We start from the raw sequence: 18,832 nt of genomic DNA, 5'->3' as shown, positions 1-18,832 counted from the left end.
ATTTTTTAATTTTAAGCTGGCAAATATCCATCTAGAGCAGTGCACAAATTATGAAGTCTAAAGCGATCTCAGAGCTGGGAATTTTGAATTTACATCTCGCATACAGCGTCTCCTTTTTTGGCCTTATTTGTTAATTGTGCTAAAAGGGAACGCTAATAAGAGAGGTAAAGGTTCTTTCATCTCCTGGTTTGAGTGGTTTTAGTTAGCGCGAGGTCCTTACGCTGGAGACAAGGTTGTCATCAGAACTAAGACAAGTCATGGAAATGACACGGGAAGAACTCCGAATAGAAGATAACGCTACAGAATCAAAAACCAACAAAGAAAATAAAACATCCGAACTGGTCAACGAGTTCGCTGGCTACACTACTCTACATGGATTTCACTTCGTTCTTGAGTCCTGCTCTGTTGTCAGGCGCATTTTGTGGGCGACATTGATCATTCTGGCATTGGTAATACTAGCTTTTCAGTGCCTCAATGGATTGAACAAACTTCTGGAACATGACTCCATGACTATAAAGGAGCAACAACGTGAAGATGCGACTTTATTTCCAGCAGTGACAATTTGCAACCAGAACATGCTGCGAAAAGATAAAATAATGGGTACAGAGGCCCAGAAGTTCTTGGATGAGATTGAATCCTTGCTGTACAACGGTTTTCATAATAACACAAATGATTCTTTTAATTTGAATCTGGACAAAGAGGTTAGACGAGCAGGACATAACATTTCAGATATGCTGATAGCGTGCTTTTCGCAGGGAAAACTTTGTAAACCGGAGGACTTCTACGTCTTCACGTCTATAAGGGTAAGACAGGTATACGTTACCGGTCAAAAATATATTCAGGTTGAAATTTTTGACCTAGGTTGATGCTTTCTTTCTTTTAACTCCTAGCCCCAATTATTCATCAGTTAGGGCTAGGAGACAAAGGAAAGAGAGAATCTACCTAGGTTACAAAATGTAACTCTTATTTTAATTTTGACCTGCAACATTTATCCAGGTATATCTTAATAAATCGCTGATTCCGGTCTATTTATTCACACTAAACTCCCAGCCTGTAACATAATATGGCTTCTGTTTTGGCGCTTTGTGATAGCTAGCTAAGAGATTCGGAATATAATTTATCCGAAACTTTTCGTTGTGAAGCCCCCTCCCCTCTCCCTGGCGTACAAGTACAAAAGAACAAAAGCAACTGTCTAAACAATACACCGCCATACTGAAATTGATATTTTTCTTGTCAGTAAACAAGGAAATTGGACGCAATTTGTGCCTTCCCCTCTTTGATGGTGGGAATGTCACGTTAATTGCTACCCTTTTAAGAAGTTAAAACGCGTCTTAGCATGAACTGAATTCCAAAAATAATAGTCCACTTTTATTTTTTAAGAGTATACTTAGGTTTTGGAACTGTTTCCTCTCGTATGTTGAAACGGATGGTAAGGATGGACGTTGATTGAGACTTGAAAACTTGGTCCAACCAAGAATCTGTATGAGCAAGTGAAAGTAAGGCTATGGTGGCACAGTAGTTTTCTAACCACTGCGCCACCCCTATGCTCTCTCGCTTGAATATAATGTGACGCAATGTTTTTTTTTTTTCAGCGTGGTCTCTGCTACACGTTCAACTCTGGAAAGCCTGGTTACGCCTTACGTTACCAGAGAAATGCAGGAAGGGACAAGGGTCTTTTTCTTCAACTCAACGCACAACCTGAGCAGTATTATGGGCCATTTAACATGCTTGAAGGAACCGGTTTTCGCGTTGTGATTCACGATCAAAATGACTGGCCAGATGTGGAGAATTATGGAATGGATATCTCTCCAGGATTTAGCAGCACGATTAGAGTCCAGCGGTATAAGGTATGGGCAATATGAATCAGGTTACCGAGCGAGGCGGGAAGTTAATCGCTATTATTTGTCCGCAGTCATTACCTTCTGCGGTTTTCCGGAGCATTGGATAATATTCTACCAGGATTGTAACACGATCGTATGACGGCTTGATCTATTCATATTCGATTCTACAGTAAACAAAGATGGTTCGGGCTATAAACTGTAAAATAAGTTGCAACACAAATAACTCCTCTGCGCCCTGTGCTAGATGTTTTAGTCGTTGTTGTTTTCGTGTTTTTCAATAAATGGTGTTGAGAGCTTTCGTTCATTCGTTTTTTTTTTTTTGGTCCGTTTTTGTTCTAGACTATCCGTCTTCCTCCTCCGTATACGCCAAAGTGTGGTGAACGGAAGCTGGCTGGCACGAGCAACTATTCTCGAAGCGCATGCCTTGTGGAGTGCTGGACAAGGCTTATTATCAGCAGATGTCAGTGCAAAGTCCTGGGCATGGTCCATCTTGGTGAGCAACTATTGATTATAACTGGATCTCTTACTTTTCTCTTTAATGTAACGTGACGTTGTATTGTATTTATTGGCCGTAAATGAGAGACAATTATTGAATGAGGCTAGATAAGCGTTCGATTGACCTAATTCTGAAATTCTGAATGCATTGGTACTCCAGGAAAAGATCAATAAGGGTAATCATGTGCAACATATCTGTATAAAGAATAGTAAAGATTAAGGAGGATCATATATATCTCCTGAAGCCGAAGGGCATAAAACAACGTCCTAGTGTTGACAATTGTCTTATTTTTTTTTAAGATGAGTACAAGTCCCTTCGCTATTGTGGGCCTCGGAAATTTGTCAGCTGTGTGCTTTCTGCTGAAGGTTAGTGGCCCACCTCAGCTCACTTAAAATCATTTTGCCAAATTTCCCAACCATTTGAGGTATCCATTAATCTAACTTTTTAATTCAGTTAATTGGAATTAATTTTTCATCAATTTTGGATAATTCTCTATCATTGCTATTAAGGTGTGATGGACTTTGATGGCTTACTAAATGGCCAGTATATTTCTAACTCTCGAGAAAGAAACATATAAACTGTATAGAATCTCCTTTTCTGTGTATGTTTTTGTTTGTTGTTGTTGTTATCTATTTTTTGTAATATACGTGTTCTTTTCGTAGTAAACTCTACCGTCGAATCAGCTTGTGGTTGTCCCACAAAATGTGAGACTGTAACTTTTAATCAGCAACTGTCAAGCGCTAGTTTCCCTTCCCGACATGTCCTTCCAATGCTTGTTAGACAAGCAAATGCCACTGCAGCTGTTAATGCAAGTGCCGAGTTTTATGATGAGATTGAAACAGAATTGAGGTGAGTGGCAGAAGTGTCGATTGACTGGGTCCTCTTAAAAAAAATAACCTATTCAAATCTGGCTATGATCTAGACTCTGCCTATGAAAATTTGCTTCCTGATGTAATAACCTCAAAATATGCAGCATGACCGCCTGTTTTATTGTTTACTGATGAATACAAAGTGAGAGACCCCAAAATTTCCCGGTTGAAATAGTGCCTTCACTATGTCATGTAAACAACTTTGGCTTTGACAATTTACGTCGTCTAACCCTGCAACTTTCTCTATACGTATTCTTAAAATTCTAAAGGAGGCGGAATACATTTCCACTCTTACCAGACGATTAAACGAAAACCGGTCTGTAAAAAAGGAATCACCGATGTCAAGTTGACTAGTATGTGTTATCAAATGGTATACTCGTGAAATTAGAGAATAATTTCCAGTGCCGTAGCCAGACCAAACGGCCAACCGAGGCAGGCGGGAGTTGCTAGGGGGGTTCGGGGGCATGCCCCCCCCCCCCCCCCCTCGAGAAATTTTGAACTTTAGTCTCTCGGAAATGCGATTTGCAGCGTTTTCTGGGCCTTTCGGTAACTTTTTTTCGAGTTAATTTAAGTGGAATTTAAAAAGCAATAATCAGAAACAAGCTACTGGGTGACCGTTAACCTCGCCAATGGTTTTGATCAGTATTAGTTCAAAAAAAATTTGAGTTAACGTACGTAGCCCCTTGAGATCGATGATATGGTAATTTTTTCATAGTATATTGACTGAATTGCTGAATTCTTTGTAATATCATGATGCGTTAAAAATATCCGATGATCGCTTATGTAAAATAAAAATGATCGGCGAAATTCGTCAAAATTTTACCGAGGCGAGTGCCTCGGTTGGCCTCATACTAGCTACGGCGCTGATTTCAGTTGCGTTTTGGCGAAATCCTAATAATTTCAAGAGCCCAAAAGCTCGGGAAATTATTAGAATTTCGACAAAACGCAATTGAAATTATTCTCTAATTTCACGAGTATACTATTTGATTACCCTTAATATCATAGGTGACGAATTACGATTGCAATCGTGGATTTTTGACATGTTTATCCTGGTTTTATCGCATCGATCGGAGAGAACTCCACTCTCTCAAAAGTTTAGAGCTTGAATTTGGCTTGAGTTCAGAATGTCTCGACAAACTAATCCTTCTTGATGTGTTCTTTCGTGTGTTTAGGTTTTACAAAGCGTCTTTTAATGCCCTGTCATCTTCATTCGTAAAATTTTAAAACTTCGTCGCCATCTTTGCACTGAGACGTACGGAAGGTTGCCATGGTAATTTTGTCATTTCATATGTGAAATGACAAATTAACGCTGAAATTTCGCGCCAAAATTAAGGAATAATTCGTCAACCAGTGATATTACATCCTTTAATAATTGAGGAGGCTTTTCAGTTGTAGAGCATTAGCCTGCGAGGAAGCTCTAAGGCGCTCTAGGGGCAGGGAGGAAAAGGAGCGCCCGGAAGAACTTGCTCGTAGGCCAAGGCGCTCAAACGTTCTTTTTGGTTGTTTGTTTGCTTTGTGTTTCAACCGACAAGGATTCTTAAGTTTTTTGCTAGTTCAGTTACAATGTACCTATGTTAGTAAGTTTCACTCGTATTTTGCTGAAAAATTTCGATGATCGTACTTTTCCTTGAAGGAAGCGTTTACTTCAGCTGAATATATTTTACCAGTCTGTGGTCACAGAAGTAACAAAGGAAAAGCCTTCCTACGACATCCATGCCTTCGGATGTAAGTAATATGATTGAACCAACCGTCAGCTTTTGTGATTATAACATGCTATTATAAGTAGAGTTGTTACGCTCGACAGTAATGAAGCTTCTAAATTGGGATGGGTGGGAGCGAGAAATCCCATTTCAGGGGCTGAATTATTTTTAATCCCGGCCCAGGTTCCTATTAATGGACAGGATGCGCAGTAAAATTCCATGGACAGTGGCTTAAATCTCACTTTCCAGCCCAAATCAGTACTGACTTGCATGCGTGGCTTAACATTCATTGCTAATAGAAAATGTGAATTTGTTAGTCACTCGTATGATTACATACTGAATTGGACTCCACCCACTCCTATTACCATTTTTAATTGTTACTGTTTATCCCAACAGCTGACATTGGAGGAAATATGGGTCTTTTCCTTGGATGCAGTTTACTGACCATCGTAGAATTTCTGGACCTTGTTTTGTTAATTTGCCTTGGGAATAGCAAACGTGGGCAAAAAATTAAAGCGAGTCTATAAATCCTTTTTCTGGGGCAGAGAATGAAGAATTATAAATGTCAGTAAAAGTGGTGATCTGTGAAAGAAAAGAGGGATCATAAGGCATTGGAAGTTCATCTACACTACTTTAGAGAAAACTAAAAAGCACCTGTTAAGATAGATCTCTTGGAATATTTTCTCAAGGAATGAAAATTAAAGGACTTTGTATATCATCTAACACCACAGGTAGTAGAACAAGAGCCCATGCTTACTAAAGAAACCAGCCTCCGTTATAACTATGAAAAAATTTGCAATTACAGTAGCCTCTTTAATCAAAATCCAAACTGATAATTTCTGCTTGATTCTAATTCTTACCTTTATCGTTGCACAACCAGGTTTTACCTCGGTGTAAGAACTTGTGAACTTTTTCTTTGTTTCGCATCTGTGGTTTTACTAGGTTCTATTGCAGTGATTTCTTTGTCACCTTTGTTTACGTCACTTGCGAGTTTTACAGGTTTTTACACCGAGAATAACCTTATAATCCTTATTTTAACCCTAATTCTAAAACTCAGCGTAATCCTGATCCTAACCTTTAACTGAATCTGATTCTTTGTCTTGCGCAAGCTTAAGTTCTAATTCTCTTCTTACTGGAATTTCAGTCTTTATCATTATCCTCGTCTAAAGCATAGCTCAATCCTAATCTTCAGGCGCTTACTCCAAATCACGAACATATTTCCTTATAATCCTAATAAGCTTGACTTAACATGTTCTTAAAACTCTTATTCGAATCCTATGAAACGTAATTCTGGTTTCTTATCAGGAAGAAGCTACTAAGTGTAAAATATTGTGTACTCTTTAGCAACGAAAGGTTATTTCGTCCAATCAGTGCGCGAGGTAATAGGCAGCTTAAGCAACGACGACGGCCACGAAAACGTCACCTAAAAAGTGAATTTGCGCTGATTCAAACTTTATCGCGCTTATTCTATCTCGTTTAATTCTAAAGGATTGTATCAAAGTTCAGGAAAAGAAAAAGAAAATTGTTATTTTGTGTTCCCGTCCTCGACAATACGTGAAAATAGGCATTTTCACGTTGTAGTCGTGCAACGACGGCAAAGAAATGCACACAAAAATACGCGATGCACGTGCAAAGGTGTTATTTTGTCAATCTAAACCTATTGCTTTTTTGCCGTCCTCGTTGACGTCACCGTCGTCGTTGCTTAAGCTCCCTATCGAAGGACAGAAAAACTCAACACTTATAGAGCTGAAACTTGAAAAATTATTTGGAGCCACATTCTGACGTGCGAAAACTCAGCCCACGACAGTGTGCACCCCGATTACTGGGAGGAAGACACGTGCAAGTTATAGTTCTCGTCTGCGATCAACGCAACAAGCTCTAGAAGATCGGTCCCAGGCTCGACATCGAGACCTGCACGTGTTAACTGTAGAGACGGATGAATTAATGATGAGCCATTGAGGAGTGTAAGGTAGGATGACCAATTCTTTACTAAGAATTGTTGTGTTATCGTTATAATTAGTTAACGTACCTTTACTGTCTTTCAAGCGCGAAGGCTGTATAATTAGTTAACGTACCCTTACTGCCTTTCAAGCGCGAAGGCTGTATATTACGTATTGATTTGCGGTTTTAATCTCTGCGATCTACCCAGTCTTATTTCTACTTTTAACGTCACTCTTTTATACAAACAACAACGACAGGAAGGCCAAACGGCGTTGCTTTCAAGAGAAAACACGACAGACTACATTATTTGACCAAAATTCCTCGTCATGGCAATATGAAATATATTGATAAAGCGTAAATATTAATATGCGCAAATTACGAATTTGATCGAAATATTTGCACTGATGTGTAAGGCAAGATATTCTGGCGGACAAAAATTGATAATAGTAATAATCATGATAGTAATAATAAAAATAATAATTAATAACAATAACAATAATAATTGGCTCGCGAGGTAACAGATTTCTAATTGTCTCTCGAAGCGTCTCCACTACTGAGTAGATGATGAGAAAGAAGTCTTGTACCCAAACGTCTGGCTCTTTCTACTTCAGCCTTTGATACGTTAAAAAGCGTAATGGCTTTCTCGCTTAGTGCTGAAAAGCTCCCGATAGGTAATTTGTTCATTGCGTTTCTGGTCTGCCCTGAAATGAACGAGAGACCGTTGTCAGCTTTAATTAGGGAGCTTAAGTAACGACGACGGGAACGGTGAAAAGGCAATAGGTTAGATTCGAAAAAAACAACAACTTTGCACGTGCATCACGCTTTTTTGTACGTTTCTTTGCCGTCATTACACGATCAGAACGTGAAAGTTCCGATTATAAACCATGTTTGCCCCCAAACTGTTTGAATACGCCATTTGTACATCTCCCATAATGCACCTTAGTTGCCCCCCAAAATTTAGCATAACCTTTGTTGTTCATTTCTCCTGGGTATTACAGCCATCCTAAGAGAAATTGAAAACAATGCTTATGCAAAATTTTGGGGGCAAATTAGATGCATTATGGGAGATGTGCAGGTGGCGTATAGGCGTTGTTTTTCATTTCTCCTGGGCATTGTAAGTCGTCGTAAGAGAAATTAAAGACAATTATTATGTAATTTTTTTTTTTTTTTTTGGGGGGGGGGGGGGGGTCGGAGGGGGGGAAACAAGGTGTATTATTGGAAATGTATAAAATGCGAATAAATATGGTGGGGGTCCGGACCAGTTTGAAACACCCTTAAAATTATGTTGTTATTGTTTTTGGTGTTGATGGCCAGATGGCCAAATAGTTGGTTGAGTCAATGCAGGTCATACCTCCTGTGTGCCGTAGAGCACCTAGGAACTGTGGTCTCCGTGAGGTTTGATACTCCACCCTGACGCCCCCGGGCAATCGAGAATTATCCAGTACATCTCTAGGATGAAGATTTCCTGTACCAGTCATGTTGTTGGCTACGCCAGGAAAGTGAGCGTTCAAATGAGCATTACTTTGCCTTTGCCAGTCCATCCAGATCTTGTCAACGAAACTGTGATGAAGGGCAAACTCTGGGGCGACCGCTGAATCGAAAGTACACATATGACCTAATGGGCAACAACAACAACATTATTATTTTTTTTCCCATACGAACTAAAGAAACGAAAGTTATGTAAAACTGAATTGGAATGGCAAAAAAAAAACGGCCTAGGAGAGCAAATTATGTCGAAGGACACAAATGGTAGAACACAAACACGCAGGAAAACAAGAAACGTTTCTAAAAGAATATTCATGAAGACAAGATTTAGCACGCAAAAAAACAAGAGGCAAGTAGGAATTTCCCTGGACCCTGAGGATTTTTGTCATTTTTCCTCAAACCAAATGGATTTCCCTCAAAATTACTTGAGGAGAAAGAGAACTCGAAGCAAGGGTGGACAAGGTAACACTCAGTCAGCTAATTTCGTGTGAATTTGGGAGTTTAGTGCTGTGGGTATTCTAAGAATTTTTTTTCCTTTTTTTTTTTCAAGTCATTTCCTAATCAAGCCAGCCACAACATATTTTTGGTAGTTATCGTCGCAAGTGCTTAATTTCGCGATTTTGGCGAGAGCACTTGGCGCGGTTTTCTTTTCGCGATTACAATAGGCAAATTTTAAAATAGGGCATTAATTTTCGCAATACATATAACGTTCTCAACATTATTTTTGTGTGTATGTGGTTTGAATTTCCTATATGGGTATTCAATGTCACATGTTTAAATTTGCTGAGGATTTCTATTCCCGCGTTTTAAATTTCGCCATTTTTTTTCAGTCACGAAAACTGCAAAATTAGAGAACCGCGAAATTAAGTACCAATAAGGTATTAGGCATTTAGTTTCCAAGAGATGCAACCGTGATTGTATCTACACGTTGAAGAAATGTATGTACCTCCAATAAGACAGTGAATGGGATCATGTAGAAAAAGTCGCAAGGTTAGTTCAAAGTCAAAAAAGGATGAAGGCCCAAATCTCAGCATCGCTGCCACTGCGATGGAATTGGGGGCATTTTCACTTTGATTAAACTGGCGACGAAGACATCCTTTTTGATCGGCAGATGGCACCACATTCCACACTCCTCGCCTAAAGGGACCATCTCTCACACATCGCGTGGCTGCCTGTCCTCCATTTCCACCAAAACCACTGCTCCCACCGAACCAAATGGAAGATGGACCTGCAAAAGTGCTACGTTGAAGGGTTACATAGAAAAATAGCTTTGTCGTGACAGTACGTTTTCTCGATTTTAACGAATATGTTTTCTTCAGGAATGGAAATGAAAAGGTAAACTTGCACACACACATTACAAAAAGGCTTTTTCGTGTAATCAGAAGTTGAATTCTTTAAAAAAAAAGGTCCTGGTCTTTTTCGTTGTCGCGGAAACAATTTCGGAAGCTACTGTTAAGTGTAAGTTTCTGTTAACGCTCTCGATTGCGCTTTTTGTTTATGGAACCATCCACAGAAACAAAAACCTTTCAGAAATTTTAGAGTAAATGAAATTATTTTGAAAACAATAACACACACCTGTATTTCGCCATGTCCGTGGGACCAAGCTCCAGTCCCAGAAAGGTACCGTTACTTGACAGTCAACACGGCGGAGAATGTTTTCGTACTGTAGGACAAACCAACGATGCCATGGTAAAAAATGGTCTCTTCCGTGAATGCCTGAATTAAATATGGTTTTGTGTAGTGTAATAAGTCGGTCATAGTCCGCTTTGTACCTGGAGTCAGTTGATGCAGTGACAACTGCGCTGATGTACTTTTCCCGATCGCCCGTCGTCATGGTTGTAAACTCTCGCCGTATTCGAGTGCAGTGGATAAGCCGGCCACCTGAGCATCTGCAACGCTGACCACATCTGTCTAATGCCGTGCTTCCTTCCACGCAGCCTTGTGGAGATATCAAAGAATTGTGTCATCACAATACACTTAATATTCGTTGAACTTTTGATGACTTGGGACCGAATAAATACAATTACTGTACGTATGGAATCTTGAATTTCACCGTTCATAGATCACAGATAAAAAATGAATGAAAATCAGATGAGCCCATAATCCATGCGCTTAAACTTACTTTAGGCACGTTATCAGAACCAGTTTAAACAAGAAAGTGTTAGCGCGAGAAAACAGCCAACATTTCCCGACGCGGCAGGACTGGATTTCCTTGCGTGATGTCGTCCAAGATACGGTTAGCGAAGAAATTCCCCACTGATGACGGGTTACTACCCAGATCTGGGTAGTGCTTCTGATTGGTAGATCCGCGTGGGAAATTTGCTTCAGCCAAACAGAACCACTCCCCACATGTGGGTAGTGACGCGTCATCCGTATGGAATTGCTGCGTCCGTTTGTTGGACGTCATGTGACAGGGAAACCAGTGATGGCGTCGCGAAATGTCGACTCTTTCCTCAAGCTACAAAAGTGTTTGATGAACTGAGATGATAAGCGCTTTGTGCTAAAGTTAGTATGGAGCATCATACTCTCTTGAACTGTGTTTACCATTAAGAATGTACCTGGACAGCCATTTGAATTGCATCGTCGTGTTTGAAATCTCCCACCAGAACAAGCGGCACCCCCATTTCTTGGCGGTGGATCGGTACAAGTTCTCGATCTTCGCTGCGCTCCTCCTCCACAAGTTCTACTGCATGCACCCCAGGAAAGCCAAGCCGACCATCGACCATTCACTAATACAAAAAATGTCTCAGTTTGCTTAAAACAGCATGTGAACATCTTAGGGACAGACATCATTTGTCCCTTCCATGAACTATTCCGCTTTAAAGAGAGGCGTAGAAAATGACTGAAAAACTGCAGAGACTATCTCACGTTGTCCGTTTTTGGGAGGTACCCGTCTCATATAGGTGAATTTTGACCGTGATGTTTAAACTGCGAGCAAAGGGTCTAGCCATTTCAATGCAACAGCCACTGAAAAGGGTGGTTTAACTTGATATATGTTTTTTCACTACTTTTACAATGTTGGGGGAAGGGGAAGGTGGGGGAATCATTCTTATTTTCAGTGTATTCAATTGGTTAGAAAGTGGGATTACTACTTGCATTTTCGTTAGAGCTTGAAAAAGCTGACTACAGCCAATTTTGCCACTTTTGGGGTAACACACTCATGTAGGAAACAAAATCACTCATTTAAACAAACCTGGGCAGTTGTCGGAACCGCATTTTCTAGTCTGGACATTTTGACCAGGACAACTTGCACCTCCGTTATTGGCAGGAGGACTTGTACACGTTCTACTTCTTGCCTGCGATCCAGTACCACAAGTTCTAGAGCAAGGCTCCCAGGTTTGCCATTGAGACCAACCTCCGTTTACTGTACAAAAATTGAAATTAACAGTCTGTGGCAGCTATAATCAAAATCCAAATTCATAATCCCGTATTAAGTTGATCAGTATAAATCTTAGAAACTGTTAATGCACCTACCCATTCTCCTAGCCTAACTGTTTGCTGTTTGTCCTTAGTAGAATTTTTAATATCTTATACTTAGCCGACTATAACCTGCATCATTATGTTAATCATAATCAAGTCATTAGTATTACTGTTGAGATCACTTCGCGTGTATATACTGAAACAATTATACTTTTCAATCTCGGTGAATAGTGGTTTTAGGAATATTTATCCCGCCGCTTCGCGGCTCGTTAAATATTTAGCCACTATTCACCTCGATTTCAAAGAATAATCGTTAAATGTAACATACTCCCCCCTTTAGAGTCAAAGAGACGAAAAGCGTACCCTACCAAAACTGCTTGATGTTACACTCACTTTTTTTTTATTTACGATTGACATTACACTTGTTACCTGGCACCACGCATCTGTTGTTGTTACATTGCTGATCCTCGGACAAATGTCCACTGCAAACTGGACGGACGAAACTAAAAAATGGACGGTTCATACAGCTACGTGTACGCGTTCGGGTTCCTCCGCCACAAGACTTGCTGCATGGGCTCCAAGAGGACCAATGTGATAAGACTCCCCCAACTGATTGTAGTATAAAAACAAATAAATTGATAAATGAAAGAATAAATAACAAATAACAGTATTGAAGATAATTTGAGATAGAGACTGATTGCCAACATCGCGTCTCCAATATCTATTCGTAAAGAAGACAGAATCAATATTGCCACCGTACGTTGTAAAATTAGCCAAGAAAAAAAAGTGCAAGTGAAATAATTGCAGAGTCAAAATCCACACACCTATAAATTGACAAGGGATTCTTCCGCAAAACTGAGACTGGGATCCAGGGCCAGAGCATGGGGCGCCACCGTTCGACGGCGGTGGATTGGTGCAGCTACGCCTGCGCGAACGAGTTCCACCATTGCAAGTTCTACTACATCGACTCCATTGAGACCAGTTCGTCCATTGCCCATTGACTGATGCAAAACAAATTGCCATATATATATATAGGTTAACAGGTCGTATTTCACTCAACGTGATCTAAATCAATAGACGTTACTTAGAAAAAAAAAGTCATCATGAAGACTACCACAACCCATAATGTTAAAACGTACGACTGTAGCAAGGAGAAATGTTAGATTTCAGCCCGTTCTTTTTAAAACAAGGTTAACGAGCTAGGTTCCAAAAATCCACAATTTCAATCGGTTTTAATCTTGAAGTTTATCTATCGGTGCCTACTTTCGTATTCGTTGTCTTATTTATACGTTCTTTGAATGTTTTTAGAAATTATTTTAATTTATGTTTCACTCATTTTGGTGGCAGTTCCTACTGATAGAATTTTCATAACAATCGTAACACAGCCCCATTTAAATCCCCATGGGGGGGGGGGGGGGGGTTGGGGTACTCCCTATGATGGCCTTACACGCCACTTTCACGTTTCCTAAAATGTACCTGATTTGCACCCCAAAATTTTGCATAGGCATTGTTTTCAATTTCTCTGCAAAATTCTGGGGGCAAATAAAGTGCATTTTGGGAAATGTGGAATTAGCGTTTAAAGGGAGGCATCGTCCGAAGGGGGTACCTTTTTCAGGCTTCAGGTATATGAAAGGAAAGGGATTTCACTAGTTGAAGTATATAAAAGGGAAGGGAAATCTGTCATTTGGGTCTGTGAAAGGGCCCAAAAGGGCCAACAGATGAATTTTATGGCTTTATAAAGTCGAAAAATTGTTCTGTTTTCGTGATTGATTCCTATTTAGAGGACAGTGTACTTCTGACAGTAGTTAAAAGCGATGCAAAGTTCTAAACAAGGTATGTGAAAAGGTATGTGTACCATTTTGTTAAAAGTAGGTAAACGAACGGGGTACCTTTTTTCATGAAAAATGGTATATAAAAGAGTAAGGGGCTGGACTGGGCGGAGCCTCCCCCTACAGACATTTGTTGAATACTCCCCGGGCCTTTAACTGCAACCAGAAACTAACCTGCAGTTGGGCTTTGAATACTGTAGACACTTCCAGAATCATACCACCCCAGCCCACTGTAGCAATACCATCCATATCCGTATCTAGCATAGTCACGCTCAGCTGTGGGTCCCCAACGACACTCGACAAAATTCTGAATGGAAAATATTCTATATCCCTTAGCAACGGCTGCTCTTGCACATGCTTGTGTGATGTGGTCCACATTTGGCCACCTTCTTCTGACGTTTACTCGCAGGAATAAATTTGAAAATATGCGATGCCTACCAAAACTGTCTCTGTAACACCCCAATGCTGTTAATGACGCCCGGCCTGTTGAATGAACCAAAATGCAACGGGCTTAACTCGAAAAGTCACTGTGAGACTATAAATGAAATCCTGTTTGCAGTGTACAGACGCCTCATATTAGCAAAGACTTAAAAAAAACATGGCACAAATTCATTCAATTTCTCTTCCTTTTTGAGGGCTAAAAACGTACAACACAATAAATAGTTTTACAGAAATTTGAGTGATTCTCAGTGTTTAAGATATTTCCTAAAAATATATACTAAGAATTCCTATTTATTTCTTGTTCCTTAGTATATTTTGATGCGAAAAAAGGTGGATATTTTTTCCCTGTATCACTTTGCATATATATCTGCTTTGTTGATTGATAGAGCCTATATTGTTTGCAGGAAGCATTCCATGAAAAAAAGTCACCTTGAGTTGGATTAGTAAACCAAATATCATCCGATAATATTGCGTAGTAGCATTCCCACCCCCGTCCCCCCTCCCCGGCCGCCTTGTTAAAAACACTTGTGAAGCAGGGGGATGGCACTTTTGACATCATCTTTCTTTAATTTGTTGCTGCCTTAACCATGAATTCTAGTGAACCGCGACAAATCCCTCATTATTCACGAACTTAAAAGCTGAAGAATTCAAATCTACTACATGAAACCGTTAAGAAATTCCGAATTATCAATTTAGGCAACTTGAGGTCCACACATCGCCTTTCAGTGTAAGTCATCAGAGAAAAATATCGAAGTTCAGTAAACACCGACGAAATTAGATAACACCCTAAATATCCTCATTAAACTACCATCAGTGCCCAGCCATTATATATGCCTTTTGAGCAAATAAAGTTCTATGGGGCTTTCCCCACCAGTAATGATACTGTACAGATTTTGTCCTCTGTATTATGCTCTAAAGATGCCATGAAACATGTCTCAGTTTTCTTTTCAGTTTTATAAACTCGTTGACTGAGGGTTTCTGAGTTCTTAAAGGTGAAATTTCAAAACTTTCGTCACCACCCAAGGATGGTTTGTTAAGGTTACCTAAAAATCAAATAACTTTGTTCTAAAGACGGTTTCATAGCTGAAGAGATTATTGAAGCAAAATCAAAATGTTAATTGTGTGATTTTATGGTTGATAGACACTTAAAATCACGCATTTACAGTAAGATTATTCTGTCAATTTGTACAATGAAACCAATGAAGATATTGCCCGATTACACCTAATATTTTTAACGATATTTTACCTTGTCTTTGGGAGACAACTTCTTGGCCGCTTGTGAAGAAAGTTATGAAGAAAAATAGCGTCTTTAGAATAAAAATAAATTCCATTTTGAGAATAGATCCAAACTCTGCTAGGGAAAAGAGATGGCGTGTTAATAAGAATTAAAGAGATGCTGCATTTTATGTCTTAGAAAAGTCATGACTGGCAGAACAAACAGCTGGTTTCTTTTAAGTCGTTGCTCAAAAAACTGAGCAATTTAACTTTGAGGGACATTAATTTAATTTTCGAATTGGTTAAAACAGTTTAATTTCTGCCTACATTTCCTATCCCTAAAAGCCAAGACGTCAAATTTGTATAGAACTGTTAATGAATGACAGTAACTCAAATCACTAATCTTCTTCATGAAGTATAAATGAACTTATCCCAGGCCTCGTGAAGTACAAATATCTTTTATCCTGAAATTAAGCTAAAAAGAACTGAAATAGGAGAATTTATATTGTTTCTACCAAATTAAACTAAAGCTTTACCCATATAACTTAGGCGTAAATTAAATAAACCAACCTGTAGTGCTGTAATGATCCTCAGTCCTAATGAAGATAATTTCGTGCTTACCGTTTTGGTTTATATCTCTTCCTCCGTTTAAAAGAAAATTATCAATGCGAGTACAATATTATGCGAAGAGTCAAAACATGGATTTACGTGTATGTTAAAGATTCTATCTTGCTATTTTTACCCCCCTCCCCCCCTTAATTTAAAAGAGTTGTTCAAATTTGAACGTTGACGTGAAAAATATCCTAGTGTCTCTTGTTGCTCACGCAAAGAGTTATAATGGTATCCCTTTGATCAAATTAAACGGTGGCTAATTAAAGGAAATTTGTGATGCGGTCAGACTATATAGGTATTCCGTTTAAAGCTGTTTGAATATGAATTGTTAACGAAGTCCATGGTATCTTTCCCTTGTCCATTCTAATGTTAGGTGCTGTTTACGTCGACGGAGGAAGGTCTTAGCAACAGGAAAATCTTAGAAGGCGGAAAAACGTTTATTTTACATGCAGAAATTTCGATTCCGTGTAGTTAACAGTAGGGAAGGAATTAAAGATTACTCGCGGAACTGACCCACCGCTATTTTGTGTGATTTGTCCCTAATACTAGGATCAGTTCTTCCGAGTGAAAGCAACTGGAAGATCCTAGCGCTAAGGAGAAGTACCGCGTCGTTTTGCATGTAAACTGAATACAGAAAATATATGGCGCTAGGATGATCCGCCTTCTAGAATCTTTTTGGTGCCAGGATTTTCCTCCCTCCATTTAAACACCCCTTGCACTCCAGTGTGGCTAGTTTCACAATCGTTTTAAGCAAATATACCTTTCACACACTGAGAAAACTGTACGCAATACATTTAAGTTGATATCATGGTACGTACTCGTTTATAATGAATCACACTCACGATGTTGGGGGTCCCGAAAGCATGAGAAATGTTAAATGGACCAAATAGAGTTATTAAAATTGCCGTAAGCCCTTTAGTGTAACACTAAATGAGTGGAGTCCTTGGCGTTTTCTTCTGCTTCTACATTTTAAATTCAAATAATTTCCCCTAACAACAGCAGTGACACACTGGTCTGCCGCTCGCGTGCCAATTTTTTTGTTGTTGGTGTTACCGCGACTTCATCTCTCTTGTAACACGGAATTTATATTTTAAACGGAATGCTTCCTAATCACTTTTAATCTATACGTACACCTATTATATATCACATATTGTCATTGTTCACAATTGTTTAAATAACTTAATTATGTATCAAAAATGCGCTGTATAATTTATAAGTCATTTTATTTATTTCATATCACGTGAAGGGATAAAAGCAATGTCACGGGGTTTCCCAGGGAGCAAACAAGTAAAAAAAATTGCCATTGCATGAAGAAATTGAGGTGGAGTCAGTTGTTTATTCTACAGAACAGAAATTGAAGAACGTTTCATCTAGAAGACGATGATGGCACATTTTGGGTGGAAATGATTATTTTTACCGTAGATTTTCTCAGGCAAAGCAAACTATAATGTCGTAAATCTCGTCCAAACTCGAACTGTACATTATGTATGACTACTAAATCGCCTTTTCGTTTTGATAGAGTAGGCAAAATCGACGGCGGATACAACCTCGTTCCCACGGGTAGGAGAAAACCGTGGGAACGAGGTTGCCATGATTACTCGTATTGTCGTATTGGCAAATTTTATCAGTTACTTCCCCTCTGAATTACCCCAAGACTTTGATCCCGTCCATCCTAAAGTGCGTGCAAAGATGACGGGTATCGTGAATACGGTTTATTAAAGAATTCAAGAAAAGTTCCCTCAAGTGTTTAGAATAGAGGCATATTTGTTTTCTTAGCAATTTATAATCATTTGGATTTTACAGTAGAGGTACGCGCCCACTGATCTATGCTCCTAAACCTTGCTTCTTCTTTTGGCAAACATACGGCATCTCAAAATCGCATTCAGTAACTAGCCATTTCCCTTTGAGAGATGGGGCTCCAAACCATAACACTCCATTTACGATCGAGCCACAAGTGTGCCCTTCCTTTGTAAATCTATCTATTATTTCTTGGTCAGCTCCCCAGTTAAAAAATTCAGCTTTCGAGTCATCGCTCCATAGAAATCGTCCAGTTTTAGTCGCAAACCGAAGCCCAATCCATGAACTCGCAAAGAAGTCCGTGCGTTTCTTAGCGACGAAATTCTCCAAAATAAAGTCGTTTTCCTTTTTAGACTCGATCTTCAACAAAACGGCATTGTGCTTTTCACAGTTTATCCGGGCTTTTTCCCAAGTCTGGTATTTTGAAAATTTTCTGTAACATTTCTCTCCACCGGGCATCGAGAGCCATCCTTTGTCGCAAGCTAATAATGCAAAAACATTATAATAAAATTGTTAATGAAGTATCCAAAGATTAATCAAATCAAACTACAATGGAGGTCAAAAGTGTTGGGATCTTTTCAGTGATATTAGTAAAAGTAGCGAATTTCCCCTTTGTAGTCTTGCAGCGACGTCAAAGAAGTGTCAGTGCCAAAAAGCGTGATGTACACGCGGGCAAAGTTGTTGGTTTGCTAATTTAATCGTACTGCTGTTGTTTTTGTTGTTTTTTTCTCTCTCTCTCTTTTTTTTTTCACGTTCTCGTTGCCGTCACATTTAAAGTTCCCTAAAATGGCTGCATGATTGTTAGGGCTGTTAAAAATCTTTCGGGGATTGAGACTAGTAAGTATAGTGTAATGCTCTGTAATTCTATCACAATTAACACGAAAATTAGGGTGAATTCTCCTGACACAAATCCCTTAATTTGCGTACATATTACAAACCTGCAAAAGTCCCAGAAAGAGAGAGAAGTGTAATAAATAAAACCGGTGACATCATTTCCAGTGACTTCATTTAACCTGAATTGAAATAAATTGATCGTTTATTTAGAATGTGGGTCCACGTGTACATGCTCAAACTGAGTTTCAACTCACTTTGAGATGTGAGTTCTTAGGCCCGTCTAGACTTCAACCGTTTTTGTCTCTAATTTTCACTTTTAACTTAAGAAATGTGCTACGGAAATGGGCAACTA

The 18,832-nt window shown here is 39.3% G+C and overlaps 2 protein-coding genes across 2 annotated transcripts; one reads left to right on the top strand and one right to left on the bottom strand.

Annotated features, from left to right (window-relative positions):
* The first annotated feature begins 257 nt into the window (after positions 1–257).
* On the top strand, positions 258–5,601 carry LOC140923619 (acid-sensing ion channel 1-like). Its single transcript, XM_073373692.1, has 7 exons — positions 258–803; positions 1,593–1,847; positions 2,181–2,334; positions 2,637–2,702; positions 3,000–3,186; positions 4,840–4,931; positions 5,303–5,601. The coding sequence occupies exons 1-7, from the start codon at positions 258–260 to the stop codon at positions 5,431–5,433; spliced, it is 1,431 nt and encodes a 476-aa protein (XP_073229793.1). The 3' UTR covers positions 5,434–5,601.
* Positions 5,602–7,372: 1,771 nt separating this feature from the next.
* LOC140923618 (uncharacterized) lies at positions 7,373–18,105 on the bottom strand. The gene is made up of 11 exons (XM_073373691.1): positions 17,714–18,105; positions 16,454–16,473; positions 13,756–14,064; positions 12,577–12,753; positions 12,182–12,367; positions 11,526–11,696; positions 10,891–11,061; positions 9,908–10,270; positions 9,279–9,560; positions 8,199–8,462; positions 7,373–7,548 (listed from the first exon to the last, which is right to left on the bottom strand). Exons 1-11 carry the CDS (start codon positions 18,103–18,105, stop codon positions 7,373–7,375), a joined length of 2,511 nt encoding a protein of 836 aa, XP_073229792.1.
* Positions 18,106–18,832: the final 727 nt, after the last annotated feature.

This window comes from Porites lutea, chromosome 13, assembly GCF_958299795.1.
Source record: "Porites lutea chromosome 13, jaPorLute2.1, whole genome shotgun sequence".
Lineage (NCBI taxonomy): Eukaryota > Metazoa > Cnidaria > Anthozoa > Scleractinia > Poritidae > Porites > Porites lutea.
The sequence above is the reverse complement of the archived record's forward strand: the minus strand, read 5'-3'. Positions and strand labels throughout refer to the sequence as shown.